Source organism: Podarcis cretensis (assembly GCF_951804945.1).
Source record: "Podarcis cretensis genome assembly, chromosome: 13".
NCBI lineage: Eukaryota > Metazoa > Chordata > Lepidosauria > Squamata > Lacertidae > Podarcis > Podarcis cretensis.
Window position 1 is genome coordinate 22,827,194 of NC_137182.1, and position 25,772 is coordinate 22,852,965.

The 25,772-nt window shown below is 46.6% G+C and overlaps 1 protein-coding gene across 5 annotated transcripts in view; it reads left to right on the forward strand.

Annotated features, from left to right (window-relative positions):
* CALCOCO2 (calcium binding and coiled-coil domain 2) overlaps positions 1-25,772 on the forward strand; it is a 35,228-nt gene that overhangs the window by 3,456 nt on the left and 6,000 nt on the right. The window contains exons 2-12 of one of the 5 annotated variants that reach the window (XM_079949604.1): positions 5,437-5,636; positions 11,654-11,853; positions 13,049-13,151; positions 13,339-13,472; positions 15,984-16,109; positions 18,246-18,404; positions 18,635-18,762; positions 19,859-19,949; positions 21,232-21,354; positions 22,758-22,844; positions 24,879-24,999. In XM_079949604.1, the coding sequence (XP_079805730.1) occupies positions 5,437-5,636; positions 11,654-11,853; positions 13,049-13,151; positions 13,339-13,472; positions 15,984-16,109; positions 18,246-18,404; positions 18,635-18,762; positions 19,859-19,949; positions 21,232-21,354; positions 22,758-22,844; positions 24,879-24,999 (1,472 nt within the window). Of the gene's footprint in view, positions 1-680; positions 835-5,139; positions 5,280-5,436; positions 5,637-11,653; positions 11,854-13,048; positions 13,152-13,338; positions 13,473-15,983; positions 16,110-18,245; positions 18,405-18,634; positions 18,763-19,858; positions 19,950-21,231; positions 21,355-22,757; positions 22,845-24,878; positions 25,000-25,772 lie in introns of those variants that run through there. The other 4 variants (XM_079949605.1, XM_079949607.1, XM_079949608.1 and 1 more) reach the window with 4 other exon arrangements.

Here is a 25,772-nt window from a genome sequence, read left to right on the forward strand (position 1 = left end):
TTAATTAAATTAGATTTATTTTTAATTAAATGTCTATTCGACTTCATAAATGTCCTAAGGAGAGTAATCCTGTGCACATTTATTCAGAAATAAATCGCACTGCGTTCCAGATAAATGTGCTATCTAGTTGCAGGCTTAGTCATAGTTTGTTGGTAGAGCATCCGGCATCTCTGGGTAAGACAAGGAGAGGCTCCTTTTCTGAAACCTTGGAGAGCTGCTGCCAGCCAGAGTCGACAATACTGAACCAGATAGAGCACTGAACCAGATAGAGCACTGGGTGTAAGGCAGTTTCCCACAACTGTTCCTCATTCTCTTTAGACGCACAACCAGCAAATGCCACTCGCTCAATGTCATTTGAGAAGCACATTACATTTGTGAAGGTGGGCACCTGGTTTTAAACTGGTTCCTTCTCCTTTCTGCCCCACACTGACTACCGATATTCACCAGTTATTCACTCTCAGTTATAAGCTGAACTGCCTTTTGCTCCAATTGAATACTAAAGCACGGTTTTCCCTGGAGGAATGCAACAAGGCAAGAGGAAGTGTGGATAAGCCTTGGAAAGCAGCTTGGCTCGCAAAGGGCTTCAGGCGTTGAAGAGCTCTCTCTTGCCACTGCTTCACAGAACTACACTTCCCAGCATTCCCTGCAAAGGGTGGTGCCTTCAGCTGTAAGTTTCCAGGCTAGGGGCTGTCCGATGACTGAGAGTATCAAGTTTCTCCCCTTTGCTAATCAGCGTCAGCTTCTCTGTTTTAGTAGGAAGTAGCAACTGATCTGTCCTGTAGATTCTCGCATCGCTAGGAAGGGGGCTGTTTGGCTTCTTCTCCACTTGGAAGGGTGAGTAGGCAGTTAAGAGTTACCCCGACTCTTAGCAACAAGTCATCTCTTTCCTGAGCGGCACCCTTTTCCAACTGTGACTGGGAAGGGGGTAGTTTGATTTATTTTATAAAGTGTGTTGCACATTGAGGAAGAGAGCTAGCTGCGCACTGGGGGTGCTAAGTGCAGGAAGGAGGTCAGGCGGTGATGGCAACCGGTTGCAATCTTATGTCATGCGCTTGCCTTGTGTTTTGCTTCGCCAGTACACAGAGGAAGCAATCTTTCACTTGATCAGGCTACTTCTAGATTGGAGCTTTCCAAATTTTTCATGTCGGTGACATGCTTTTTAGACATGCATCATTTCGCGATGCACTAATTCGGTTTTACTAGCAAGCCAGAGGTTAAACTAAGCCCTTTCCAGTCCTGGGAGAAGTGTGAGGAGGGTTTGCACAACACACCTACACACTGCAGCCAACACACTAACGTGTCGCGACACACAGTTTGGAAAGCTCTGTTTTAGATGTTGTGGACTGCAACCCTCACCAGCCCTGACAGTGGCTGATGGGAGCTTCAGCCTACAACAACATGTCACTATTCTGAGTGACACTGAACAGATCCACACTGTACAAGCATGTGTTCTACCTCTACTTCCCATTCTAATTATTTAGGATAAAATAAGTTGTGGGTTGGGGTAACAAGATTGTTTGTATTAAAGTAAGGTAGTGTTGGAAAAAGTTACCTGCAAAATATCCATCATTATGATGGGTGGTGAAGAAGGGCTTGTAAGTATCTTAGCCGTGTTAGAAGTCCTTTTTCCGTGAGGCCCAGGCTGCCCAGCATGGCGTTCTTTTCCCCATAAGAGTGAATGTCACACTGTTCAGTTCTGTGAGAAGAAATAAGGGCATGCACTTGGACCCCACATCTAAATTGTCAATGAGTGGTATCCAGCCTCCAAAGCAGGGGTAGCGATCTGGTACCCTATAACTCCCATCATTTCTGGCCATTGGCTGGGGGCCCGTGGTGTTTCCTGACATCGGAAAGGCACCACACTGCCTATCCCTGCTGTAAGGCATTAAATACATTATTACAGTCACAACATGGTTTCGGCGTTTGGAATGGAATATTTGTGTTGGTTCTGTCGCGTTACAGAACAGCTTGTGACATGTTTAAACAGTGTGTGATCGCCTTTGTGTAACTTGCATGCTGAGCCTCAAGTTGCAACGTTATTAAGGAAATGCTTTCTGGGGAAGCATTCGTCCCCCCACTTATAAAAAAAATTAGGCATCTAGCACAGGAAATATGTAATGTCCCCCAACAGAAGCATCGGGATGGTGTGTTACTGCAGCAGTACACTGGTTGTGCTGGAGCTGGTAATCTGGAAGCAACTTAAAAGAAACAGAAACAAGAATGTATAAGACGCAGTGTCGCGTAGTGAATAAGCATATGAGTTGGAAAGTCCAGGGTCAAATATCTTTTCCGTTGTAAACGCTGCAAGCTGCCATGTGTCAGCATCGACCCTCAGTCTTGCCTGTCTTGCAGTACTGTTGTTTTACTGCAAGAATATATATGAAGCATTATGAGGAGGGCTGTGAATTCAGAAGCAGCACGTACGTGTGTGTGAAGACATGGGCTTAATCCCACATACCAAATCTCTGCCTGAGATCTCAGAGATTCCTTGTTAGTCAGCACAGAACACACAGGACCAACGGCCAGTATAGTAGGATGTGTAACTCGTGATTACCTAAAACATTTTTCATATTTAGCAAAGCAAGTCTCTGCCCTCCGCATTCTTTCCACCTACAATTTCAGCAATTATGAAGCTACGGCACTTTCATAGATCGTTCATATACTGCATAAGTTACTTCCTATAATGTAGTGGTTAAGTTCACTGGTTAAAATCTAACCTCTTCCATGAGTTCGCTGTTCCATGAGGTATTAGGTAAGCCACTCTCGTAGCTTATATTCTACCCCGCACACCTGCAATATGTATATGATAGTACTATCTTTTTTTGTAAGGGTGGCTGGGATTGTTTGAATTACTTTTGAATACCATAGAGCATGATAATAAAGGCTTGATGCTAATGTAGCTAAATAAGACAACTGTAGATGCTTGCAAGTTAGCAGTGATGCTATTAAACACTACTAGCAAACATATTTTCAGCTAGCACTGTTGTGGATCTCTCCTCCCCACCCCTCAACTACTTGCATCTTCTGGATTCTTTCTAGACTGAAACCACTGTCTCTCTCATAGCCTTTATTCCCTTTCTAGACCTTTTTGTTTACCTTCCCCCTTTCATGTTCCTCTATCCTTGGCCTGTGTTCGTTTGCAGTGACATCCTGTTGACCAAAACAATCAGCATGCTTTATTTCAGCAGGCCATGCAGGCAAAGCGTGGGGAAGCCCACTTGGCAGCTTGGGAAAAGAGAGCATTTGGGCTGTTTCCTGGCTGGCCTAAGAACTTGTTTCTGTTTCCCCATCTATAGACATACATCCAAATAAATCCCCAAACACCATTCAAAATGAGATTTCTAAGAATACTCGGGCAATGAAATCAGCTACTGAAAGGGAAGCTGTTGGAAACTTAGGAAGGAACTTAGAAAGCTTAAATGCTTGTCAAGGTTGCTTTAGATATAGGTGGAGCCAACCTTATATTTGGCAATTCACCTGCTAGCCATAAATGGAATCCAACAGCCTGTGTTTCCATGCTGGCCATGGAAGAAGGTGGCTTTCCTTCCTCTGCAGCCAACATGGAGATACAGTTTACTAGAAGGCTAGTAATAAAAACAGCCTTGTAGGCTAATAATTTTTGTGGGGATATTTACAAGGCTGAGTCCTCTAATTGCTGGTTCTAGCAGGGCTTCTGCAGAATTGTACTCCCTGGGACAGATTGCTCTGTCTTCCACTCTGCTGCCTCTGACGATCTCCAAAATCTGCTGTACCATGGGGCTACATGAAAAGTCATCCTCATAGGGCTGCTGGTGCCCACAGCTGCCTGTGACTGTTAGTAGGGGATTTTCTTCTGGTTGTGCAGGAAAATGCGAAACATGACAACTAGAGGCCAAGTTGAATTGAGATGGGGACTTTCCATGCATCCCAAATTGGTGGAACAGCATGTCCTCTAAGCATGTCCCTTGCTGGCTCAGATTATTCAGATGTCTGAATTTTTGATTTTGCAAAGCAGTTGATTGATTGGAATTCCTTGTGTGGCCTTTTGATGTGCCAGCACAGCAATATGCAACTGATGCTTTGGTTTCTCTACACTAGTTATGGATTGACACCCCCCCCCAGCTGTCTAGGTATATGAAAGCTACTTCACAATCCATGCTTTGTTCTACAGCAGGCACCCCCAAACTCGGCCCTCCATCTGGTACGCAGGCTGAGACCCTACCTGCCTGCAGACTGTCTCGCCAGAGTGGGGCATGCTCTAGTTATCTCTCGCTTGGACTACTGCAATGCGCTCTATGTGGGGCTACCTTTGAAGGTGACCAGGAAACTACAACTAATGCAGAATGCGGCAGCTAGACTGGTGACTGGGAGCGGCCGCCGAGACCATATAACACCAGTCTTGAAAGACCTACACTGGCTCCCAGTACATTTCTGAGCACAATTCAAAGTGTTGGTGCTGACATTTAAAGCCCTAAACGGCCTCGGTCCAGTATACCTGAAGGAGCGTCTCCACCTCAATCGTTCTGCCCGAACACTGAGGTCCAGCGCTGAGGGCCTTCTAGTGGTTCCCTCGCTGCGAGACGCCAAGTTACAGGGAACCAGGCAGAGGGCCTTCTCGGTAGTGACACCCGCCCTGTGGAACGCCCTCCCACCAGATGTCAAAGAGAAAAATAACTACCAGACTTTTAGAAGACATCTGAAGGCAGCCCTGTTTAGGGAAGCTTTTAATGTTTAATAGGTTATTGTATTTTAATGTTTTGTTGAAAGCTGCCCAGAGTGGCTGGGTATAAATAATAATAAATTATTATTATTATTATTATTATTATTATTATTATTTACAATTCCCATCATCCCTGACCACTGGTCCTTTTAGCTAGGGACAATGCCTGTTCTCCAGTAAGATCGCTAAGGCATTTCAGTGGATCTGCTCCTGTGCCTTTAAGAGAAGCCCCAACAAGTAGTATAGCTTGTGTGAGCTAGAAGGTAAAGTGTTGGTTTAGGACCAGGGAGACCCAGTTTCAAATTCCCACTCAGGCATGCAGCTCATTCAGTGATCGGTCAGTCAGCATCTCTGCCTCACTGAACACCCAATAGCTCTATAAATATTGAAGCGCAGTTGTTCAGAAACGGGGCCAGTGAAGCTTTTCCTGGCATGGATGGGGAAAGCTTCACCGGCTTCATTTCTGCGCCCGCCATTCTGCTGTTATGGCACACTTGGAGCAGTAATCAAGTACGCAGCTGTCTTCTGCCAGGCTCTGCCACTTGACTTGGACTCGGCATTTGATGGCCTTATGGCACAGGTAGGTGGCAGGTGTGTCTCCTAAACCCTGCAGCAGAGACAATTGCTGGAACTCGTATAGGGTGCGGCTCCTCAGTGACACATGGAAAGTGAAAGCTGCAGGCTATTGTGGTTCTGCTCTAGGCAGGCTATGCTGTTAAATGCTTTCTCAATTCCAGGAAACGGCAGAGCTGGCTGTTGGCTCTGTTTATCTCAAAGTTTGCCTATTCAGAAGAGGATGGAAATGAGCAGCACATAAAGAAGGACTGGCTTTGCTTTGTATTGAAGAATGTTACGCATCTGAATCTCTCTTGCAGGGAGCTCTCAAGTCCTGGGATAGTAGAAGGAAGAGATCTAGAGGCTGTTCAGCAAGAGACAGGTGTGGGCAGGATGGGTGCTGTATCTTGTCTCCTTTTTCTATTTTGTTCTGCTTCTCTTTTTATCGTCTATTTACTACATGGAGCTTAGGGACGCGGGTGGCGCTGTGGGTTAAACCACAGAGCCTAGGACTTGCCGATCAGAAGGTCAGTGGTTCGAATCCCTGCGACAGGGTGAGCTCCCGTTGCTCGGTCCCTGCTCCTGCCAACATAGCACTTCGAAAGCACATCAAAGTCAAGTAGATAAATAGGTACCGCTCCGGCGGGAAGGTAAACGGCGTTTCCGTGCACTGCTCTGGTTCGCCAGAAGCGGCTTAGTCATGCTGGCCACATGACCCGGAAGCTGTATGCCGGCTCCCTCGGCCAATAAAGTGAGATGAGCGCCGCAACCCCAGAGTCGGTCACGACTGGACCTAATGGTCAGGGGTCCCTTTACCTTTACCTGAAGCTCTGGGTAGTGTATATGCCACGCCTCCTCATTTTTATCCTCTCAACAACCCTGTGAAGTAAGTAAGGCTGAGAAGCAGCAACTCAACCCAGCGAGTTTTGTAGTTGATCAGAATTTGAACCTGTGTCTCCCAGGTCCTAGCCTGACCCTCTATACTTGTTAGACCATGCTGGCTCCCCTGGCTAAGCCAACAAATGCTTACTAGAGCACAGGAGCAATGCACAGGAAACATCAACAATCTTGCTGAGGAAATGACTTCTTTGGCAAACCATGTCTTCCAGAACTCAGGGGTTTCTTCTTTGTTCCCTTCCTTCCTTCCTTCCACAACCTAAGGCAACGGTGGGAAACCTGTAGCCCTCTTGATACCGTTGGTCTACAACTCCCATCATCCCTAGCCATTGGCCGTGGTGGCTCAGGCTGATAGGAACTGAAGTCCAACAATGTCTGGAGGGCTTAGCTGGGGTCAGCAACCTTTTTCAGCAGGGGGCCGATCCACTGTCCCTCAGACCTTATGGGGGGCCGGGCTATATTTTGAAGGGAAATGAACAAATTCCTATTCCCCACAAATAACCCAGAGATGCATTTTAAATAAAAGCACACATTCTACTCATGTAAAAACACCAGGCAGGCTCCAAAGATAACCCAGAGATGCATTTTAAATACAGTGGTACCTCCAGTTACGAACTTAATTCGTTCTGGAGGTCCGTTCTTAACCTGAAACCCTTCTTAACCTGAGGTACCACTTTAGCCAATGGGGCCTCCCACTTCCGCCATGCCGCCGGCACGCGATTTCTGTCCTCATCCTGAGGTAAAGTTCTTAACCCAAGGTACTATTTCTGGGTTAGCGGAGTCTAACCTGAAGTGACTGTAACCTGAAGTGTTTATAACCTGAGGTACCACTGTAAAAGGACACATTCTACTCATGTAAAAGCAAACTGATTCCCGGACCATCTGTGGGCCGGATTTAGAAGGCGATTGGGCCGGATCCAGCCCCCAGGCCTTAGTTTGCCTACCCATGGCTTACAGCCTTGCCTTGACTTAAGAGCTGCTCATGGAGGCAGTTTTTCTTCAGGGAAGGGTAGCCAACATGGTGCCTTCCAGACATTGGAATACAATTCCCATTATCCTTGGCCATTGGCCATGCTGGCTGGGGCTGATGGGAGTTGGAATTCGACAACTAGAGGGCACTACATTGTCTACTCCTCCCTTAGGGTGAGGAAGCAGGAGTTCTAAAGATGTGAAGAGGCCATCAGTGCTGTTTTCCCCTCCACACGTTACACTTGCACACATATCTACATGAAGATGCAATCCAGTAGCACAACTCCTACTGTAATGAAATGGAATTGTGCAACAGGACTACTGCACTCTTATCACATCCTGGGTTAATTTCAGCAGAGCTTGTGGAGGAGAACGTCCCCTGAGTTGTCCTCTGTGGGTCAAATCAGTTCATCTGCTGTTCTGCTGCCCTTGATGATACCCAAGGTCTGCCACACTGCGGGGCTATGTGAGGAGATGTTTTCCTCATAGGGCTGCTTCTGTCGACAGCTGCCTGTGACTTTTATTAGGGGATTTTTCCAGGGTGTGCAGGGAAAAGTAGCAGCATTACAACTTGAGGCCACGTCAAATTGAGATGGGGGACTTCCCTTCATCCCCAGATTTGTGGAACAGAATGTCCCCTAAGCATATCGCCTCCAGGCTCGGTTTATTCAGATTTCTGCTATAAATAACTCCATATCCTACCACCAGACACCAGGGAACCTGCAGATGGAACAGATTTCTGAAAAGATTAATGAAGTTGCCTTATCTGGAATGTTGCCTTTGTTGGAGCTGTGGGGAAAGTGATCACAGAGATCTGGAAATCTTCAGAGCTTCCCGCATTCTCTTTCCATAAACATTAGCTTAAGAAACATCCCCACCACATTTAAAAGTAAAAGCAACGTTTTTGCATGGATCTGTGCTGTGCAACTTGAGATCTGTGAGTGTTCCGAAATCCCTCACTCTCCCTTTTTAAGTATTTAAATATTGGTGTCATCAAGACCAGCATGGCTTGATTGTGATGCAAGAAAGCGGAGCATCAAAAACAAATCATGCATATTTGGCTGCTGGCATCCCCACCAATTTCCTTCACCCTGTATGCCCTCTCTCTCTGTTATCTGGAGCGGTCATGTCTTGCTGCTCTTCCGCTGCTATGAGGATCAGCCAGGGAACTCGTGCTTCAGCTTTCCTGGAATTGGGAATTGGGAAAGCTGTCTGGGGAGAGAGCTCCTCCTCTCTGGTGACTGGCCAGGAACTGATCAGGTTGCTCCTGAAGCACCAGAGAGAATATTTTATTTTGGATTGGCCCAAGACAGAAGGCGTCAACATGGTAGCCTATAGATGATGCTGGACTCCAGCCCCCATGTGCCCCAGCCAGCATGGATGATGGGAGTTGGTAGTTCAACAACATCTGGAAGGCTCCATCTTGGCTACCCTGGCTTGAGTCAGCATTTTAGCTGGTGTGCACCAAAGACGCTCCCTTTCTGCTAATTAACACAAGGAAGGTTTAGATTCAGATAGGTAGCCGTGTTGGTCTGATGCAGTCGAAATATATATAAAAAATTGTCCAGTAGCACCTTAGAAACCAACTAAGTTTGTTCTTGGTATAAGCTTTCGTAGGAAGGTCTGCAAGTGTAACAAAACATTTATTGGGTGTGAGAAGAGGGGGGACCTTTGAAATTATGGCTTAGCTATCAACTGGGCTGATTTGCACTTTCAAAAATCCCCCCTCTTTGGAGCGGAGGCTGCTTAGATGAGGAAAGCCTCCCCACAGTGCATGGGTGGTGCCATTTTGGCTAAATAAACATTGGCTCTGAAGTCAGGAAATAGAGGGGGGAAATAGGGCCTGCATCATAATGTTGCTGTGTAGAGCATTTAACAGTGGCAATCAGCTGTGTCGTCTTCTTAGAAACTCTGTTCCATTTCTCTTGGGTTTTCCATTTCCCCCACTCCTGACGCTTTCCACATTCGGTGCCCTCTTGAGCATATTCAATCAGTCCTCATTGGGCTGTTCAGGGGGTAATTTGGCTCCTTTTGATTCCCCTGCTCCCCCCTCCCCAGAATGATTTGTGTGGGTTTCTATGTACTTCTGCAAATTTTGGAGGTTCCCTTGAATATGCTCCTTGTTGTCTGTAATACTGTTTTAGACAAACAGTTAGTGGTGTTTGGGGAACTGAAGATTTCAATTAGTGTAAAGGAAGAATAGGTTGTAACCCACCAGGATAATTCTCCTCTGGGAGCCCAGCTTAAGATATCCTCAGTGGATTATGCACTGTGGGACAAATTTACCTGTCTCCACATAGCTGCTATAATAATGCTTAAACTCTGCTACCTGAGGAGACTGTTTCACCTGGTCTTGTGGTAATAACCATTTCCATAGAACACCTCACTATTCAACAAGTTGGACTTTGGAGAGTACACTGGTGCTCATTATAGATAACCTTATTTAATTTATTGTTTGTCCACGGGCTTGCCCTGTTTACTCAGGTCAGCAAATGACATTATGAAATAACCAAGTTGGCATGCTCATGTTTGCCATTGCCCGACATGTTACTACTATCCTGTCTTTCCATCTTTAACTATAAAAGAAACTTAAGGCCAATTCATGTGGCTATATTGCTGTTTCATCCAATCCTGCTCCAGTAACATCTGAATGAAATGTACATGGGTCTGGTGAGTCATGAGGGCAGTTCCCATGTTGGTACTGCCAGCCCCCAGAAATGTGTCGCGTGCATGTTAGATTTGTTGAGAATGCGGACAGCTATGCTCAAATACGAGCCTTCAGTCTGATCTGTGGAGGAAGAGAATAATAATAACAAAAGAAGTGTGCTCATGTACACTACATTTCCGTGAGAAAAATTGTGGTCACACTGAAGTTCACATGGCCGTCAGTAGACAGCCATGCCAACTGCAGTGTGGTGACAGAAAGCAGCCAGCAGGCAGTTGGCAGGTAGCCCAAGCGAGTTGCTGAGGATGGAACCGTATTTAGGAGACCCCCTGTTCCCCTCACAGAGCTACAATTCCCAGAGTGGATTAACAAACAATTCCTCTTCCCAGGGAACTCTGGGATTTGTAGCTCTGTGAGGGGAACGGGGGTCTCCCAGGCCCATGTAGGGCGAGGGGCAGCTGGGTAAAAAAAAAAATCCAGTCAAAGGCAACTATGGGGTTGCGGCGTTCATCTCGCTTTCAGGCCGAGGGAGCTGGCGTTTGTCCACAGACAGCTTTCTGGGTCATGTGGCCAGCATGACTAAACCACTTCTGGTGCAACGGGACACTGTGATGGACACCGAAGTGCACGGAAATGCCATTTACCTTCCCGCCACAGCGGTACCCATTTATCTACTTGAACTAGCGTGCTTTCAAACTGCTAGGTTGGCAGGAGCTGGGCAGAGCAAGGGGAGCTCACCCTGTTGCAGGGATTCGAACCGCCGACCTTCTGATGGTCAAGCTTAAGAGGCTCAGTGGTTTAGACCCCAGTGCCATTCGCGTCCCAACTTGGCTGTCATGCCAAGAATGCCACGTGCCTCCTAGATGACCAGGGACTCCCGCCCCATCCCTCAGACAAGCTCTGCACAGGTCTCAGCACCCTTAGCAAACCACAGCTCCCAGAATTCTTTGGGGGAAGCCCTGAAGTTTACAGTGGTACCCTAGTCCTTTAAATGTGTGGTGTGAATGTGGCCCTAGTGACGTTATTACAGAGGCCTGGTATAAAACAAGGCACACGTTGATTTGCAGGTCAGTCTTTGTCACCGTGCTTCATACATCACATCTCAGACGTGTGAGGTTCCAAACACACTGCTGTGATGGGAAGGTAAATGGAGTTTCCGTGTGCTCTAGTTTCCGTCGTGGTCTTCCATTGCACCAGAAGCGGTTTTGTCTTGCTGGCCACATGACCAGGAAAGCTGTCTGTGGACAAACACCAGCTCCCTCAGCCTGAAAGTGAGATGAGCGCCCCAACCCCATAGTTGCCTTTGACTAGGTGTAACAGCCCAGGGGTCCTTTACCTTTTTATCAAACACATACACCGGAAGAGATACATACATCCCACAGAGAGAGCTGATGGAAAGGTAATTTTGAGTGGTGGGTGGGAAAGGGATAGCACACTGCCTCCCCTCTTTGTTTCTCCAACAAAATTCCTTTCTCCCCAAACTACTACTACTACTATTGTTATTGTTGTTGTTGCTATTTTATTTTATTTTATTTATTTATTTATTTCAACAATGCTGGGGATCCACATGCAAATGTGTAGTTGGTCCCTTACAAGAAAAAGGATGGGGTTTGGGCAATGGTGTTTTTCCTACTGTAGGGTTAACGTTTCCTTTCCCTGCCCTGTAACCTTTCCTTTGCTCCTGTGTTCAATGCCAGCAATGTTTTATTGGGCAAAATTCCTCCAGTGCCATGAATATCTTGTTAAGATACAGTTGAGATGACATCCTGAGGTCAAAATTAGCTGTGGTTGTTTTTAACTGCCCTTGCTTTTCTTTTTTGTTTTCTTTTTTTTCCATTTCTGTTTTCCCCTCATTGTCCTTTTTACAGAATCCAGGATGGAAGCTGCATTATGTAACAATTCGGAGGAACCTCCCACTTCTGCCATCCTGCTTGACTGCCGGGCCTTCAATCAGGTCATCTTCACAGACATAGACAAATACTATGTCCCTGGAGCAGATATAACTTGCCATTACAACATTTCTCGGCACATCACCCCACGCCGGAAGGACTGGGTGGGCATATTCAGGGTAAGTCTGCTGTCATTTGCTGCGCACCGTGGACATTGGAACTGGCTTATGATAAATTGCAATCTCTTGCTTTGTAACACAGCAGTCAAAGCAGGGTTATAAAGCTTCAGAGGAGATACTGTTCTCTGGACGGAGTTCTTCCAGAAAGCTGAGGGGTTTGTCAGAGCGGGGAAGGAGGCGAGATAATAGCTGATTGGCTGAGGCAGGGTGAGGTTATCAGGAAGGTATTCTACACTGGGAGAACTTAGATCTTGGATGGTAGTATATGCACTTTTTTCCTTAAAAAGCATTAAAAACCTTTAAGTGCTATTAAGAAATTAAATTGTGTCTGTGCGTGAATGTTTTCCTTTCCTAGAGGGAAGCAGAATGATGCATTTGTTGGAGCCAAGGGTGCATAACATTGCAAGTGTTTGTATACTACAAATACCAGCTTTGTACCATTTTCACTGTTACGGCTTCACCCAAGCAATCCTGGGAATTATAATCTGCTGGGGAGTGCTGTGAATTCTTTTGTTTGAGATCTCAACAGAGTGAGAGAGAAATTGTTGTTGTTAATAAACTGGTTTAAGGATGATGTCCTTACAATTGTTAGTTGGACTTTCTTCTTCTGTGTGGACACGTGATACAGTCATACCTCAGGTTAAAGTTGCTTCAGGTTGAGCGTTTTCGGGTTGTGTTCTGCGGTGACCCGGAAGTAACGGAACGCGTTACTTCCGGGTTTTGCCGCTTGCGCATGCGCAGACGCTCAAAATGATGTCACGTCCATGCGCAGAAGCGGCAAATCGCGACCCGCACAGATGCAGGTTGCATTCTCTTCAGAATGTGAATGGGGCTCCAGAACAGATCCCATTCGCATCCAGAGGTACCACTGTATATTTGTCCTATAAACCCAGCAGCTACCATCCTGGGCCATGCTACTTTAAGGAGCGGCATGCTGGGCTCTGGGACACCTGGACTTGCGCGCCACCTTGGGCTCTAGCAGGCTGCCCCCATAGGTAAGTGCCGCCGGGGGTGCCCTGCCCCCTAGCTACGCTATAGTATAAACCTGCTGTGTAAATACGTCCCTTGTTTTAGAACAGGCTGCTTTTAGTGCATTGGATTAAAGCACAAAGAGGACAGCTTGTTAAACTGTCACTACTCCTGGCCTGCTTCTCGGTTCGTTGAAGGATCCCATTCAAATATTTTGATGTTGCAGGTGGGGTGGAAGACCGCTCGCGAATACTTCACGTTTGTGTGGGCGCCTTTGCCAAGGAACCCCGACAGCAGCGATGACGAACTTCAGGAGGTGCTCTTTAAAGGTCCGTGGCAGGAAGGGAAGGAGTTGGGTGGTGTTATTTCTTGAAACAGACATTGTTTGCATGCTAAAAAATAAATAAATCTCAACTTCAGTACAATAAGTCTGACCAGGTAGAAGTCAACTTCCTATGTTAGCTTTGCATGCTTGAAGGAGCTAAAAATGACATGTGGCTTTTTTAATTCTTTCAGCCTACTACCTGCCAAAGGACGATGAATATTACCAGTTTTGTTACGTGGATCAGGATGGCCTTGTCCGTGGAGCCAGCGTCCCCTTCCAGTTCCGTGCAGAGACCGAGGATGACATGTTGGTGGTTACCACGCAGGTTCGCTTCCTTCGTTTGTGCCTTGCGCTTTGTAGTGGCTCATTTGCGACATTCCGAAGCCTCTACCAATCCATTATGGCTCCTTGTCTGTTCCCTTCTTCTGCCTTTGTCACTTATGCGTAGTCTGAACAGGATGCCTCACTGTACACTGCATGGGGCTCACACTGCGTCGTGTGGTAGGCTAATTTTCAGAGCAGGGAAGGGAGTGCTCCATGCTATCATAAAGGTGACATCTGTGCCCTTACAGTAACCTCTAGTGACTATCTCTGTGAGTTCCTATATGTGATAAAACCACAGTGCTTTGTACGTAGAAGATCCCAGGCTGAAGCCCCAACCTCTCTGAGGGCTTTTTGCTTTTTATGTTTTATGTGTGAGTAGTTAATGCAGACAAGTCAGTCTCCAGCGCTGCTTTAAAAGGCAGCGAAGCAGCCGAGAAGAGAAGCCATATGGAAAAGCAATCCTGCTCTGCCTCTGTACTTTCCTGCAACTGTTCTTTTTTCCTCTGTACTTGAGACACAAGGCCACCAGTATCGGTGGCACTTGAAAAATACACATGAGCAAAAAAGGGCCCTGCCCCAAGGAGCTTACAGTCTTTGAAGAGGACAAATGTGGAGAGGGGGTTTGATTAGGCATAAATGTGGCTATTGTGTACCTAGGCTTTGTTTTGGATAAGGCACCAAGGGATTAAGGCAGGTATGTCCAAAGTCTGTTTTGGGGGCCTAATCCGGCCCGCTGGTTGGTTTAATACGGCCCCCACAGGCAGCTCCTTCCCGGGGTAAAATCCAAAATAAAGGTCAACAATTCAAATCCTTAAAAAATCCCCCCTTTGGGTAAAATCCCCCCAAAAGGTCAATAACTTCAATCCTAAAAAAAGTGAACAACTTTGGTCGGCCCTCACGCATATGTTCACTTCATTAAATCTGGCCCTCTTAGAAAAAAGTTTGGGCACACCTGGATTAAGGTTAACATTTTGTGGAAGAAAGGGATGCGGGTGGCCCTGCGGTCTAAACCACAGAGCCTAGGGCTTGCCGATCGGAAGGTTGGCAGTTCGAATCCCTGCGACAGTGTGAGCTCCCGTTGCTTGGTCCCTGCTCCTGCCCACCTAGCAGTTTGAAAGCACGTCAAAGTGCAAGTAGATAAATAGGTACCGCTCTGGCGGGAAGGTAAACGGCGTTTCCGTGCGCTGCTCTGGTTTCGCCAGAAGCGGCTTAGTCATGCTGGCCACATAACCCGGAAGCTGTATGCCGGCTCCCTCAGCCAGTAAAACGAGATGAATGCCACAACCCCAGAGTCATCCGTGACTGGACCTAACAGTCAGGGGTACCTTTACCTCTTTACCTTTGTGGAAGAAGAGGGATCGGGAGGAACAGGGAGAGATGGTGCTGCAAGAGAGGTGCTTTCTCAGGTAGGGGGTTTCCCTGCCAGAATGGGGAAATACGGAGGCATTTAAGAAGCCAAGGCAGCGTACGCATCATACATTGAAAGCATTTAGTGGCCCGCAAAGAATCCTGGGTTGCTGTAGTTCCCCCTCCCAAAGAACTACAATTCCTAGCGCCCTTAACAAATTGCAGTTCTCAGGATCCTTGAGGGGGAAGCTATATGCTTTGAATATATGGTGTGTACACAGCCCCCCCCCAAAAAAACCCCTTTGGGCTGAAGGGGGTAGAGTCAAAAGTAACAAAGCTTCCCAACGTTTCAGATTGTGGAGAAGATCAAATTCTGCTGACACATCCTTTCCAAGTCGGCCAAGTTTTAAGAAGGGAGCCCCCAGAGAGCACATCTGCTCACAGTGTCAAGTGCCTTGACTTAATCAAAGCATTTGACACCGTGAGCAGCTGTGATCTCAGGAGGGTCCTTTTTCAGTCCTCCTTATGTCACACGCTGACTTGTCCGAGACTGATGTCCGGAGGCATGTGCTGCTTCATCTGTCGACCTCCTTAAAAAACAAAAAGGGAGAAAGAAATTAAACCTGGCTATGGTCCACTTGCCTTTGCCGTGCTGATATTTTAGTCGCAGAGTTTTGTATGGGTGGCTACATACGCATCACCAACAAGAGAGGCAAAGAAAATACAGCTTTTGCATGACATTTGCTCACAATAGTGGGGAAAGCTGTGACCAGGATGCCCAAGTGCTGCCTGTTGATGAGCAATGTTACAAAAGTTGGGTGCCACCCCCACTCTCTGCTGAGCAATAGCAAGAGCCCAGGGGGTTCCAGGCCCTTACCCAGGGTCTGTGTTCCTTTGGAGAATTGAGACATGGTGGAGACTGTTGTAGCTTTAAGAAATATGGTTTATTCGCCTATTTACACCTGCATGGAGGGAGTCCAGATCTTACAGCATGGTTATTTCAAGAGTGACTTGCCTCCCAGCAGTGCAGCCAGCCTTCAGCCAGCCTGCCCAAGATGGATTCCGGTCTCTCTTCTTCCTTCTTCTTCCTCTTCTTCCCCCTCTTCTTCCCAGAACACCTTGCTAAAGAAAAACCTGCATTCTTTTTTTCCTTTTGCTCTTCCAGGGAGAAGTGGAGGAGATCGAGCAGCAAAACACAACTTTGCTTCAGGAAAACCAGACACTGAAGGAAAATCTTAAAAGCCTTCGGAACCAGAATGAGGACCTGCAAAAGAAACTCAAGGCAGCAGAGGTAGGACACACACACACACACACACACACACACACACAGACACAAATACTAGGGCATGGTTGCCATTGGTAGGCGGGACAATTAATATAAATTTTACGTTTGTGCCCTGGGCTGCTTTCCTTTCCCTTTCTTCCATTCAGGAAGTAAGACATTATTATCAGAGTTCAAGGACACATTCCAGCCAGGCAAGGAGGCTGTGAAGCAGGGCAAGAGAGGGGTGTGGCCTGGGGAGAATTTCAAGGGCCAGATGGAGTGTTCTGGAGGGCCACACTCAGTCCCTGAGCCTGGGGTCTCTGCATGGATCAAATAACTCTATATAGACTTCCTTCCCATAGAATTATGTTTATAAGTGCAAGTCAGCCTCCGCAGAAACTGCCGCAGCTATAAAGGACTTGCAGATTTATTTTAACAACATTTGTATACCACTGAATGGTAATTACAACCTCTTAAGTGGTTTACAAAGAGCATAAAATATACATTAAAATGGTTGCTGAAAGGCAAGATTTAAAAACAACTTTTTTAAAAAAAGCACAATGCATAAAATCAGTAGTTAAAAGTAAATACTAAATGATGCATTGCTAAGTGTTCTGTGAACCGCCCTGAGATCTTTTGATGAAGGGAGTTATATAAATTTAATAAATAAAATTTTTTGCATCGGCCCACCAGTGGTCTAGTATGAAGTTGCAAAGTAAGGCTAACACTGAAGTTCTTTCCACACAGCATGCGTTTAAATGGTTTGTGCTGCCGTGCGTATTTGTAGATGTAAGCTGAGGCTGCTTTTCTCCTTAAAGCTTTTCCCACACTGCATGCATTTTAATGGCTTCTCCCGTGTGTGCGTTTTTGCAATGTAAAGTAAGGACTTATCCACTCTTACCTTTCCTCCACACTTTCCAGGCACACTTTAAAGCTCTGTGTTGCATGCTCTTCTTTTTGCCCTGGAGCTTTCCCCTCATAAACCCACTCTTTAAAGCAGAATTGGAGCAAACTGCAATCCATAGAAACCCCGAATTGCCGTTGGTTGCATTTTAGCTTTAAAGAGTGGGTTTTCACGGGCACAAAAAAAGAGCACTCAGACACAGAGCTTTAAAGTACCGGCCTGTTCCTGGAAAGAGCAGGGCAAAACGTAAGTGTGATTAAACCCTAAGTTTGCTACTCTTTCCCCATTCCATGCATTTATATGGTTTCTCCCCTGTATGGGTTTTTCAGTGCATCGTAAGGCTACTACTCCAGTTGAAGCTCTTCCCACACTCCAAAGTAGGAATATATTTTGATAAATGTGTATGGTTAATCCTGATTGCTTAGTGCATCAGAAGTAATTTTGGCAAGGACTGAGTGGAAAGGACAAAATGTTTTGCACGTAAAAGGTCTCAGGTTCAGTCGCTAGACTAGGAAATATTCCTGCCTGAGAAACCTGCAAAACCACAGCCGGTCAGTGTAGACTGAAGATGGAGGACCTAGGTCTTCTTTGAATATGACTTAGCAGGATACAACCCAAAAGATGCAGAACTTACAAGAAGCTGGTGAGAAAGCAAAGGCGTTTGCTCATGTTGACGCACATGAAGATGGGGAAGAAGAAGGTGCAATCAACACATGAGGCTAACTTCATCTTTGCATCTAGTCCTGCAAGTTTTTTAGAGTTGCAAATTGCACCATCTTGGTGCAGGGATCACTAGTGGGATCAGAGCAGGCATGGAGGGAGAATGTAACCCTTTTCTCCTCTGTAACAGGTATATGCTTCAGAGGAAAACCTCTGTTGCCACACAGATATCCCATGTAGATAGTAGATTCAGATGAGAGATTTTCCTTGTCATAGCAGCGAAGGGGGAGACGGTTAAATTCCCCCCACATGCCTGCTTTTTATCTCGCTTATAATCACTTCTTTCCACCACCACCACCCACCAGATGATGCAATTTTCCTTTTTATAAAATAATAATAATGCATGGTTAGTTGCAAAGATGAAGTTAACGTCAGGTGTAGCTTGGTCCCAAGTGTTTTCAGAAAAAGCAGGAGCTTTCTTCATTCCTTGGTTCAAGGAATCCTTCAAGCTGCAGTTGTACCCATATAAATATTTAAACTCCGGCTTCAGATTTTACAGTCGCTGTTCTCACCTCCCCACCCTGTGTTTGTGTGTCCAGGAAAAAGCAAAGGAGCTTGAAGATAAAGTCCATTTGTTGCAGACTGGGACCATGGAGCTCCAGAGAGCTCAGGACCTGCAGGCTTTACAGATGGCCTCTGCTCAGACGGAGTTGGTGGCAGTTACAGAAAACAGTATCGAACTCCAAAAGGAAAAGGAGGTAAAAATATAGAGGCCAGTTGAGTAGAAGGTAATCATCCATGGGGGTGGCAGGCAACATTTAAATCTTGAGGAGATGAGCTTTAAGTTTTGAATTGGCCGGGTGAACGGTGGGAGTTTGTATATTTGAATCTTTGTAAATGCGAAGTACGTTTGGTTTTCCTATGACACTGAGAGCAAACTGGGTGATTCCGATTCTCCAGTTCTACCTTCCTGTCTCTGACTCTTCAGGATCTGCAGAGGAACTTGGATACTTTAAGGAGCAGCAAGGAGAATCTTGAGGTAGAAGTGAATATTCTCAAACAGAAGTTTGCAGCTCTGGAAACACAGAACAGCTCCACCGACGAAGAACTGTTCCAGTGAGTGCACTTTTTCTTCTTCTGTAGTTTGTTGGCTTAAATGGAAATAGTCTTGCAGTTCCAAAAAACCAAAGAGTTTTCTTTCCTGGCCCCAGTTGTTCCTTAACATTAGCAAAGCAACTGCCAGTAATTTTATTACTGATTTGTTTGTCTGCATAACACCATCAAGATTCATTGCACTTTATGGAGTCACTGCCTTTATGGAGAGCCCTAAGTTCAGTGTGAGAGAGTGGAGGTATGGACTTGGGAGTAAGCAGGGCTTGATGTTTTAGCTGCCTATTGGTGGTCAACAGTCTTAACATTTTATTATATGGTAAGATGCATACTTAGGCTTAGTTACAACAATGTATGGGGACTAAGAAGTTAAGCCAGATGGTGAATTAGGGGAGGAGAATGGGGCTTGAGGAGAGTCTAGAGCTCTTAACAAGTGGGACCTGTAACAATATTTCATTGTAGAATGCTGATGTTCAGGATAGCAGACATACCATTTCCCCACCCACCCTGCCCAACAGTTCACATACTATCTGCTGAGCATGCTCAGACTTCATTAGACTGTGTAGTTTACCTCCTCCCTCAGGTTTTTATTCTCCCTCCCCAGTATATATTTTAGTACTTCTGCAAAGCTTGAGATTCTCCCCAAACTGCTGATACCTCTCTCTTGCAGAGGCTGTTTTGGCTAGGGAAGCAATGGCACCCAAGGCCTGAATGCTGGATATAGAGGGGATGATTTAGAATTAGAATTATCATTTCTGTGCTTGATGTTCCTTTAGTTGACATAGCAAAACGAGCAACTGGAAGCCATTCAGGCTCCACAGAATCTCATGTTTCCGTGTAAGGAGAGTAGCAGGAGGGTAGCCAAAATTCAGGCTGTGCAACCTCTCTTGTAACGCTAAGTATGAGTCACAGAGCAGGGACACTGACTCCTCTGCAGGGTCTTGAACCTGCAGAGGGACAAACTGAGCCTTTTGGTGAGTCTGAGAGCGCAGGTGTGGGCTGGCATTTAGCAGGGACCAAGGGGATGTATCTTGTGGCAGGGAGGCAGGGGGCCTGGGCATGTGACTGCAAGAATTCATCCACAACATCTGTCCCCAACCAGAACCAAAGAAGAGAACAAAAAGGTGTTGGCTGAAAAGGAGCAGCTGGAAAAGAAGCTAAGAAACACCCTGAATTGTGTGGATCAACTTCAGGTAGGAAACTCCTGCATGTTTTCCTTGGCATTTATGAGCTGCTGGAGAGTGTAGGAAGGGAACATAGGTAGTTGAGAAGGTTTCTTAAAAACCCATTTGTCCTTTGGAAAACAGGAAATGAAATGGTTCTTTAAAAGCAGATGGCCAGATACATTCAAGTATTTATAATTGATCTCATTCGTACACTGAGGCCATGTTTTTGTTCAGATAAGAGCAGGCTTCCTCAACCTTGGCCCTCCAAAATGTCTTGAGACTACAATTCCCATCATCCCAGACCACTGGTCCTGCTACCTAGGGATCATGGTAGTTGTAGGCCAAAAAAATCTGGAGGGTTGAGGTTGAGGAAACCCGGATTAGAGGGTGGGATTACCTCTGGCCCTTCAGATGTTGTTGGGCTACAGCTTGCATCACCCCTAACCATTGGCCATGCTGGCTTGGGTTGATGGGAATTGGCCCTGACCGCAGCAGACAAACTTTCAAATGGCAAGTTCCTTATTCTCTGGAAAATGCAAGGAGTGCCTGTGAACATTAGAATGTCGTATGCTAAGCAGTTAGCTCTAGAACCCAATAAGATATAAGTGGGGCAAAGAATTAGAAGCACACCTAACATCTACACAATGGGGAAGAGCTGTACATAATATTACACCTGCCTCCCACAAAATTAGGTAAAGGTAAAGGGGCCCCTGACCATTAGGTCCAGTCGTGACCGACTCTGGGGTTGCGGCACTCATCTCACTTTATTGGCCGAGGGAGCCGGTGTACAGCTTCCGGGTCATGTGGCCAGCATGACTAAGCCGCTTCTGGCAAACCAGAGCAGTGCACGGAAACGCCGTTTAACTTCCCGCCGGAGCGGTACCTATTTATCTACTTGCACTTTGATGTGCTTTCAAACTGCTAGGTTGGCAGGAGCAGGGACTGAGCAACGGGAGCTCACCCCATCGCAGGGATTCGAACTGCCGACCTTCTGATTGGCAAGTCCTAGGCTCTGTGGTTTAACCCACAGCACCACCTGCGTCCCCCCACGGCATTAGACTGAGGTTAATTCAACAGAAAATACTCCTCATGAGCTACTGGACAGCAATATGCCTTAAGCCCAGGGGCAAAACACACACACGCACATGACAGATAACTGCTGGAGATGCTGACAGCCACAAGCAGACCTAACTCACCTACAATATAAAGCTAGAAATCTTAACAAAGCTTCATGGGGCTAAGTTTAAGCCTGATAGCCAACGCATCATCTGCGTTTGGGGAGTCATGTGTGCCTCTACTTTCATCTCAGTCCCAAGTGCAGAGTCAACAGAACAAAGTGGAAGACCTGCAAGGGGCAGTTCAAGACAAAGCAAGGCACCTGGAGCAGCTGAAGGAGGAGAATTATCAATTAAATGCCACCTTGCTTAGACAGGTAAGGTTCCCTCCCGCCTCTTCATTGTTACAGTGGTTTAGGAGACGGTAAAAGAAAGAACACAGACATAGGGGATCTGCACAGTTTTATCCGCCAAAGCAAATGTTTAAAGGTCTTGAGAGAGTTTCAGACTTCTTGAGCAGGAAGCAGCTCACTTTGAAGTGAACTATTTAGAGCACGCAGGAAGTGGTTTGCTCTCTGAAGTTTAGACTTTAAAACCAGCAGGTAGCTTCTGTGCTGCCGGGACTCCTGCCAATGGAAGTAGACTTAAACAGAGATAGCATACAGCGCAATGCTGTGCAGGTCTACCCCGAAGCAAGTCTTACTGAATTCAGTGTGGAAAATGAGTAGAGCATTGCAATATTAATCTGGACATTCTTCATGCAGGCTGCTACTCTTCCGTGAGACTTATTTTTCAGTGTATTCCAGAGGTGGAGAACCTGAGATCTGGGGGCCAAATACAGCTTTCCAGGCCTTTATCTGGCCCCCGGGGATACTTTTTCCAGGTCACATCTCCTTCCCAAGCCACACACCCCCCATCCCTCCTTGAGTGTTTTTGCCTGACTGGAACGTGTCCTTGAACTGTTGAAGATGCTTTTGGCTTGTCTGGATGGGGGATAGAGTGAAGGCAGGTTGTGACTGTGTACGCAAATTAGTCTACTGTATATTGTATGTATCAGTCTGGCATCTTTTGCCTCTGGCTGTGCCTAACCCTGGCATGTGGCCCTTGGAAGGTTCCCCAGAAGGGGATGTGGCCCTTGAGCTATGAAAAAGGGTTTCCAACCTTGGTATAGTGGGACACGGGTGGCGCTGTAGGTTAAACCACAGAGCCTAGGACTTGCCGATCAGAAGGTTGGCGGTTCGAATCCCCGCGACGGGGTGAGCTCCCGTTGCTCGGTACCTGCTCCTGCCAACCTAGCAGTTCGAAAGCACGTTAAAGTGCAAGTAGATAAATAGGTACCGCTCCGGCGGGAAGGTAAACGGCGTTTCCGTGCTCTGCTCTGGTTTGCCAGAAGCGGTTTAGTCATGCTGGCCACATGACCCGGAAGCTGTACACCGGCTCCCTGGGCCAGTAAAGCGAGATGAGTGCCGCAACCCCAGAGTCGGTCACGACTGGACCTAGTGGTCAGGGGTCCCTTTACCTTTATAGTGGTTAGAGTTTTGGACTTATACTGATTAGAACCAGGTTTAAATTTCCCGTCAGCTATGAAACTGATGGGTGAGCTTGGGCTAGTCACCATCTCTCAGCCTAACCTAGCTCATAGGGTGGTTTTAACAATAAAATTGGGGGTAGTTAAGGGGTGGGTGGGGAAACCTGAGCTCCTTCAGGGAGGTGTGGTGTGAGAATGATAGGCGACATTGTCCAAATACAAATAATTTTTTTTTACCACCACCCCCCCCAGCAAAATTTGGAGAAGAAACTGGAAGAGGAAGTTCTTTCACATCAGACCCTGCAGAAGGAAATGAATGAAATGGAAAAGGAGAACAAGGTATAAGTTTAGTTAGGTGAGGGTTGGAGAAGGAATGCATAAACGCTCCAGCTCTCTGAAAAGAAATGTGCTTTCTTTTAAGTCAGGGATAGCCAGCTGTTGCTGGACTCTCATCAGCCCCAGCCACGATGGCCAATGGAAGGGAGCTAACAGGTAACAGGTTAACAGCCACGGAGGGCTATTGCCTTCATACCCTGCTTATGTGCACCCCAGATGCATCTGGTTGGTCGCTGTCTGAAACAGGCTACTGGAACAGATGAACCTTCAAGTCTGAACCAGCAAGGTGGTTCTTATCTAGAATTGGCAATCCTTGTACTAGGCCACTGGGAAAGCAAATAACTTAACTGCACTGGCTGCCAATTAGTTTCCGCGCCCAGTTCAAAGTGCTAGTGTTGACCTGTAAAGCTTTACACAGCTCGGGACCTCAATAGCTTAAGGGCTGCCTCTCTTCATACAAACAGATCCAGACCCCACGCTTGTCATCTGAGGCCCTTCTCTATGTCCCCTCTCCCCAAGAGGTTTGTAGGGTAGCAACACAAGAATGGTCCTTTTCCATGGTGGCTCCCTGTCTGTGGAATGCTATCCCCAGAAAGGCTCACCTGGCACCATCCTTATACGTCTTTGGGTGCCATGCAAAACATTCCTCTTTACCCAGGCCTTTGGCCATTAATAATCTATGGTCTGTTAAATGGGGGGACGGGGACTGTTATTATGACTGTTTATTATTATGCTCTGTATTATGTTTTTATTATTATGTTCCTTAATGTATGTTCTTAATGTTGCACACTGCCCTGGGATCTTTTGATAAAGGGTAGTATATAAATTGAATAAATAACATTAGTAATAATAAATACAGGGGTACCTCTGGATGCGAACGGGATCCATTCCGGAGCCCCATTTGCATCCTGAAGCGAACGCAGCCCACGTCTGCGCATGTGCAGGTCGTGATTTGCTGCTTCCGTGCATGCGCATGACGTCATTTTGAGCATCTGCGCATGCACGAGTGGCGAAACCCAGAAGTAACACTTTCCGTTACTTCCGGGTCGCCGCAGAGCGCAATCCGAAAATGCTCAACCTGCAGCTACTTCAACCCAAGGTATGTCTAATGATTTATGAAGACAAGCTTGTAAGAAACTGCTCACCTGGTTTCCTTTGGCAAATCAAAAGAACAACAAATTGTGCAGCGTCTTAAAGACTTAACAATTTTATTATAGCATAAGCCTCCATGGGCTACAATCCACTCCATCATATGTAGTATGCTGTAGTCCAGGCAACTTTATGTCTCTGTGCTGTGTTTGCTGTAAGAGACTAGCAGGTTTACCCCTCTGGAAATGTAAAGCAAGCAGTGCTTCCAGGCAACCAAACCAAACCAAACCAAACCAAACCAGCTTTCATAAACTGGAATGCTCTGGGTTCTTTGAAACTGTCTGTGTGTTCCAAAGGACAAATATAAGTATGGCTGAGGAAGTCTATGGGCTTGTAACTTTTCATGGCCTTATTTGTGAAGCTGCTTTGAAGGACCCAGAATGACAAGAGAAGCCATCAGTAAATTAGTGATGATAATAATACAGCAAAGCTGTTGCACCCTGCCCAAGAGTATTCCTTTCTCCCTGAACCCTACCACTGGATTAATGGCTGGTTCCTGCCTCTCACCCTGCCTCTCACTTCTTCTGAAACACCAAAAATGGCATTGTCCAGTCAAAAGTATTCTTGCCAATCCCCTTCCCCTGAAATGGTACGAATTGTCTGGCATTATAACGCAAAAACAGGGGGAATAGGAAAGAAACAGGTTTCCTTTAGTGCGAGCGTGAAGAAAACCTGTGGATGTTCAGATGCTGATGGACTGCAAATCCTTTCAGTCCTGATATTGGCAGTGCTGGCTGGGACTGATGGGAGTTGTAGTCCAGGAACATATGGACCCCACTGTTAGCCATGGCTTTCTGTATTTCAGACTTGAGGGACTGCTTCAAGCTGCTTGCAAACCGTCACTCCAGGTGATCCTGGCTTCTCATTCTACCATTTGTTTCATTGCAGAGATTAAGGCGGGAGAATGAGGAACTGATGGTGCACCTTCCTGAAATTCTGGATCATCCACCTGGGGTCCTAACCCAGTCACCAGAAAACTCAGTCCTGGTGTATGGCAATCCCTATACTGGTGAGTGTATTAGAGAATCCACTTAGAAGAGTCCAACTGGAGGCAAAGGAGCATGCATTTATGTCTTGATATTACCATGCAGAGAAGGGACGAGGGTGGCGCTGTGGGTAAAACCTCAGCGCCTAGGACTTGCCGATCGCATGGTCAGCGGTTCGAATCCCCGCGACGGGGTGCACTCCCGTCGTTCGTTCCCAGCGCCTGCCAACCTAGTAGTTCGAAAGCACCCCTAGGTGCAAGTAGATAAATAGGGACCGCTTACCAGCGGGAAGGTAAACAGCGTTTCCGTGTGCTGCTCTGGCTCGCCAGATGCAGCTTGTCACGCTGGCCACGTGACCCGGAAGTGTCTGTGGACAGCGCTGGCTCCGGGCCTATAGAGTGAGATGAGCACACAACCCTAGAGTCTGGCAAGACTGGCCCGTACGGGCAGGGGTACCTTTACCTTTATTACCATGCAGAAAGCCCCAGATTCAATCCCTGGTATCTCTGGTAGGTCAGGGAGAGACTCCAGTCTGAAAACTCTGGGGGTCAGTATAAACAATACTAACCTCAATGGACCCATGATCTGACTTGGTACAAGGGAGCTTCTTCTTTTCATTGCATACAGATGCATATGTTTAATCTGTCTTGGTCTTCTTGCCCTCTAGTTTTATCATTGCCCCCTGCTGATGCTTCCAATCATCCCCCCCCCCATCAGTTCTTACTATATTTGCTAACTGCTTTTCTGCTGTTTTCTCCTTGATCTCAAATATGATCAAACTGCTCTGCCTCCACCG